This window comes from Austrofundulus limnaeus, unplaced genomic scaffold, assembly GCF_001266775.1.
Source record: "Austrofundulus limnaeus strain Quisiro unplaced genomic scaffold, Austrofundulus_limnaeus-1.0 Scaffold779, whole genome shotgun sequence".
NCBI lineage: Eukaryota > Metazoa > Chordata > Actinopteri > Cyprinodontiformes > Rivulidae > Austrofundulus > Austrofundulus limnaeus.
In genome coordinates, this window is record NW_013953181.1 from 123,204 (window position 1) to 128,665 (window position 5,462).

The window sequence follows — 5,462 nt, forward strand, 5'->3', positions numbered from 1 at the left end:
CTGTTATTGTTTGTCACTAATATGAAGAGCAGCTTCTGGTTCTACTATGCAAAAGTTTAAAAAGGCTTTATTTTCATTTGTACTTTATCAAATTTATTTTTACAGTTTTTTTATTTGAAACATTTACATTAAACATTTTGAACATGTTTATTTTATGACCACAATTTTATTTATTGAATTGTCTATTTTTGTTATTGTTGATAAGCCTGAGTGGTCTGTTAGCTGACTGTTGTATTTGTTCAAATAATTGTTATGGGCAGGTTACAATATAAAAAAAATGTTTGTCATAATCATGTCTTGTGATTATTTGACAGGAGTTTTACTTTTATACTGTAAGTGTATTTAATTTAGTTATAATGCAAATACAAATTAAATCAAGATTTAGAATAATTATCATTTTGATCCGTACATTGGTTATGTCTGACTGGGCCTCGTGCCTCTTTATGTTCAATAAATTGGGCCCAGAGGTCAAAAAGGTTAAGAACCCCTGGTCAAAGTAACCTCAGAGGCTCTTTTTGTTCACTCTCCAAATGTAAATGTTTCTATGACCATTCTTCAGATAAAATAAGTTTTGAAACATATTCTGATATAAAACATCCAGGTTGAAGCTGGTTTAAAGTTGTTTAAAGTTGAAGTAACACAACCTATTTGTATTCGTGGATTCTTGCTGATTTTGAGCACATAGGAACCAAAGTTACTGCCCGTCTCCATCAGCACTACAGAGAATAAATTAAAAGTTGTAGCCTGACTAGCCACACTGAGGTGTCTCTGCTCATCACAATGAGTAATTATAAAAAAACCCTGCAACCTGGTCACATTTAAACAATACGATAACTTATAAATATTGACTAAAACTTGTCAGAAAGTAATGGCTACATAAATAAGGCTATGGCATTTATTAAGGTAAAACATTTTATCTGATTTTTGTTCTGCAACTCTTCAATACAGGAACATGTTAAACTTAATGGTTTAATCAGCTAGATTAGCTTGAGAAGAGCCACACTGACAAGAAAATCTTTAAATTATAGATAACATCAGATTCAGGCATGTTACGAAAATGGAAACATCTTTATCAGATGTAAAACATCTGTCAAGATTGATTTAAACTTTAAAATAGAAAAGAAAAAAAATCTCACTCAGACCAGGTCCAAGACGGTGATTTAAAAACAATTCTTCAGACTTTACACTTACCTTTGTATGTGTCGACTGAATTGTTCTTTTATTTTGTTTGTTTTCCCAGTGTGTATTAAACACACACTCCATAAAAACGTGACCATGAAACACTCACAACTGTAAAAACGTGTGCTCACTGCATCTTCACACCATTAACATTAACATTAAAGCCAATCAAATCTATCTTCAGAGTATTTTTTTAAAGAAGTCACAATAAAGTCTAAAAAAACATGGTCATGTTGTTTAGGATGGGAGTAGTGCTCATTAAAAGAGGTACGAAATCTGAAAAAGTGAAGTTTGCAGCTACTTGAAAAAGCAGGCTGAAGAGATCTACATTGCAGTTGTTTGTTGTCAAGTAGTTTTAGGTTTGACGTCAAATAAAAGATACAAGGTAAAGCTTTTGCTGCCTCCTGTTGAGCAACGAAGGTACGACACTGAAGGACAGTGGCTTTGCAACCATGTGACAACTGCAAAGTTCAATCTACTTCTGTAACACACAGCCAAGCACACACGAGCAGAAACAAAGGCAGAGAGTGTGTGTGTGTGTGTGTGGTGTTGATGTGGATGATTTGAATCTGCTGATCAAATTTATCAAAACTCCAGTTCAGCCCAACTAGTCCCACTTTAAGAGATTGCCATGGTCATAGCAGCGAAGTGGATGTTTCAATGAAGCCAAAAAAAAAGAGAGATGCTGAGCAAGCAAACAAAGCTGTTGTGTTGCTGTTGTGTCTCACTGGCCAAAGAAGCAGGAGGTGTCCACCAAGAGAAACAGCCCCAAATTTGGGGGTTTTAGTTTTGTTCAAGGAAAAAATAAAAGATCCCAAGCCTATTTCAAAACACACACATGCTTAAAAAAAAACAGTGGCTCCTGGCATCTATTTGATGTTACGCCACTCAAAAACCGCTGCAAACAGATCCAGCAAAACAAACAAAAAAACTAATTCAAGCAAAGACGAAGAGTACAATTTAAGATCCAAGGTGAGATCTGTGTTGCAGCAAAAACAAACAGAAAAACATTGATGTGGTTCAAGATGTTTTTCAATGTGTTTCAAGAAGCACTGCATGCAGAAGTAAATCATACAACTAAAATCAGCGCATGTACGGCCAACAAACAGACAAACAAACAAACCAAAACAATCATCACACCATCCTCCAGCATGCACCTCCCTCTCTAACAAACCTCATTAAAAACCGCCCAAACAAACCCGCATGACAATGACCCCCCAATGGAAGAAGTAGGAAGTGTTTAGGTTGTTACTGGGGTTTTTTTTTTTTTTGTTTTTTTTTTTGTTACCAAGTAGGTTCTTCTCTAACCTGCGAACCGCGTGTTCGGAGACGCTGATGCTGCGGGAGCGGAAAGCATCCATGGCTGAAAGGTCCCTTAGCTCTTTAACTGGAGAGCTGCTGTTATTGGCTACAGGGGCTGCCTTTGACACTTTTGCAGCTAGCAGACTGGGAGGTGAGGAGCATCCATGGCAAAGGGGAACGGATCAGGGTTGGTATTTGGCAGTAAAGGGACGGGTCATCATGAGGGTGGCGGTGGTTTGGGAGTAATAGTCGACGTGTGGTTTAAAAAGTACATCAGGAGACAGCAGGGATCATCACCCGAGCACCAGAGCAACACGAGCAGGCGACCACGGGCATACACCACGCAGGGGGGGGAGGGGTACGGAACACAAAGGTCAAAGGGCAGGCGTCACATGAGGGAGCGGGGGTCAGGAGCAAGGATCCAGGATGACACAACCACCGTCAAAACCACAACCACAATGCAGCACCAAATCGCAGGAGGCAGTGGAGGGGGTCGAATGAAGAAAAAAATAAAAACAAGGTGAAAATTAACAGCAGTGGACATTATGAAACAGATTAGAGGAGAGTGGAGAAAGAAAAGAGGATTTAAAAAAGGAGCAAACATTCACTAAAACAGAAAAACAGACAAACTACAAATCAGAGGGTAAAAAACCCTCTGATACACAGAAAGGAAAATATATAGAAATTATTCAGGAGAATAACAAAATCAACATTTCAGCAGGTTCAAAGTGAAAGCAACAACTAATATAACAGAACGATAGTCGTAGGGATGGACTCAGCTCAGGCTGTATGCAATACAAGTTAAAACATCAGAAAAATAAGACAAAATGCTGGGTTAAATGTATGGGTTGGAGAACAGCAAGTCTGGAATAAATAATAAAGATCAGAAACACATTTTGATGCTGGCCCAGATTAAAGTTGAATAAATGTAGTAAAAAAAATCTAATTTTGAGAGTCAACCAGATTTGGTCTTATTAGGGTTGCAAATGGGTACAACAATTTGATAAATCTAAATTAAACAATTCCAGAAATATTCCAAACTGAAAGCTGGAAAATTAAGTAAACTGTAGACAACAAAAAATGTACGTCTGCAATTATGTACAAAAACATGTCCACATTTATGTAGTATTTGATCATTATTTTGTGCTTTTTGTGGTTTTATTTACATAATTATTATTTACAGTCTAAATCTTTATTTGTGTTTAAAAACAACTTGAAAATTATTATGTTGAAGTGTTATATAACTGATTAAGATGATGTTCTGTTTGTATTTTGTGTTCAGGGGGTTCTTTTGTTTTTCTTTTTTTCTGTATGCTGACAGTGGACTTGTTTGGAATTGATTTTATTTTTTAGTGAATAGGGGCAGATATAAGTTTATACTTCTTTCTGCTCCTTTTCATGCATGATTTTATTGTATTTTTTGTTTGTTTTGTTTGTTTCCTTTTTATTTTTGATTTTGTATGACTTGTTTTTATAGATTATTTTTATTGTTTTATGAATGTGAAATAAACACAATAATTGAAAAAATTGAAAATTGAATTGACCTAAAAACAAAACAAATTCTAGTAAACTGAATTTACTACTTTTAACTCTGAACAAGACAATTTACATGTTTTTATAATTTTTATTTATATTTTTCTATATAATTTCTGTCAAGTGCTTTTCATTAAAATGGTAAATTCCAGGTTTATTTCCATTATTCCCCAAAACTCCCATTAATTTTCATGGAAAGTTTCCAATTTTGTGATTTATCAGAATTATTCAAGTGTAACATCTATAGCAGGGCTATTCAACTAAATCACTCCAGGGGCCATGGCTACTCAAAGCCAACAGTTTTGTGGGGTGTTCATTAATGGTATATAAAACACTGCAGAATGTAACACAACAAATATTATTATATTTTACCTTTCAATCCTCTAGTAAAATTGGACATTTTTTAAACTATTTTGATGTTACTTTCATATTTCAGCTATAAAAAGGTTTATTCCTGCTTTATTTGGAGTCATTTTGTTCAGAACAATCTCCCATGTGTGAAGTCATCTTTACTTTAGACCTACTGTATAAACACAGCAGACATAAAAATCAATAAAATTTCTTAAAATCTGAGTAGAAAAAAATGTTTTTTTAACTGTGAAAACCAGAAATATTCAATATGGATTGTTTTAATAAAGTAGAATGAAAACAAACACTAATATTCATAAACATATGTACATATTTCGCAAAACACAAAGTTATATATGCTGCATTTCTATTGAAATACAAACATTTCCTCAGGCGTTTTTTGAATTATGAGGTGTTACAATAATGCTATAAATCCTTTTATGAAGACCAAAAAATAAGACAGACACATCACATTTCCCTATTTTGTCCTATTTTTTCTGTCATGTTCAGGATCAGTCAGATCTGAATCTCTTGTCATTATTTTGGCAGAAAGAGGCCAAAGCAAAATGTGATTCTGTCTCCAGTAATCCAGGGACTCCAACATGTAAATCAGGTTGGAGACCCTGGATTACTGGAGACAGAATCACATTTTGTGAGATTAAAACATTTATACCACATTATTTTTTCCCCTGATTCTTTACTTTTTGCTGCAGATTGTTCTGTCTATAATTCTGGGTCTAACTGGACTCCAGAGGTTTTCTGTGGCTGGAACCTGCTTACCTTTGGGTCAACATAAACAACCTACTCTGTTCTCTAGAGCTCAGGACTGATGCTTGGTTCTGTTTGGACCAGTCAGTCTGGTTCTGGAGAGGTTGGGCAGGCTGTGACGAGAGAAAGATGAGATGAGAGAAAGATGAGATGAGAGAAAGATGAGATGAGAGGAGAGAAAGATGAGACGAGAGAAGGATGAGATGAGAGAAAGATGAGATGAGAGAAAGATGAGATGAGAGAAAGATGAGATGAGAGAAAGATGAGATGAGAGGAGAGAAAGATGAGAGAAGGATGAGACGAGAGAAGGATGAGACGAGAGAAGGATGAGA

The 5,462-nt window shown here is 35.5% G+C and overlaps 1 protein-coding gene across 1 annotated transcript in view; it reads right to left on the reverse strand.

The window, feature by feature from the left end:
• The window catches only part of tsc2 (TSC complex subunit 2), a gene marked incomplete at its 5' end in the record, with an annotated part of 61,663 nt that overhangs the window by 21,847 nt on the left and 34,354 nt on the right, over window positions 1-5,462 (reverse strand). The window contains 1 exon segment of the mRNA XM_014028560.1: window positions 2,488-2,625. Coding sequence (XP_013884014.1) covers window positions 2,488-2,625 — 138 coding nt within the window.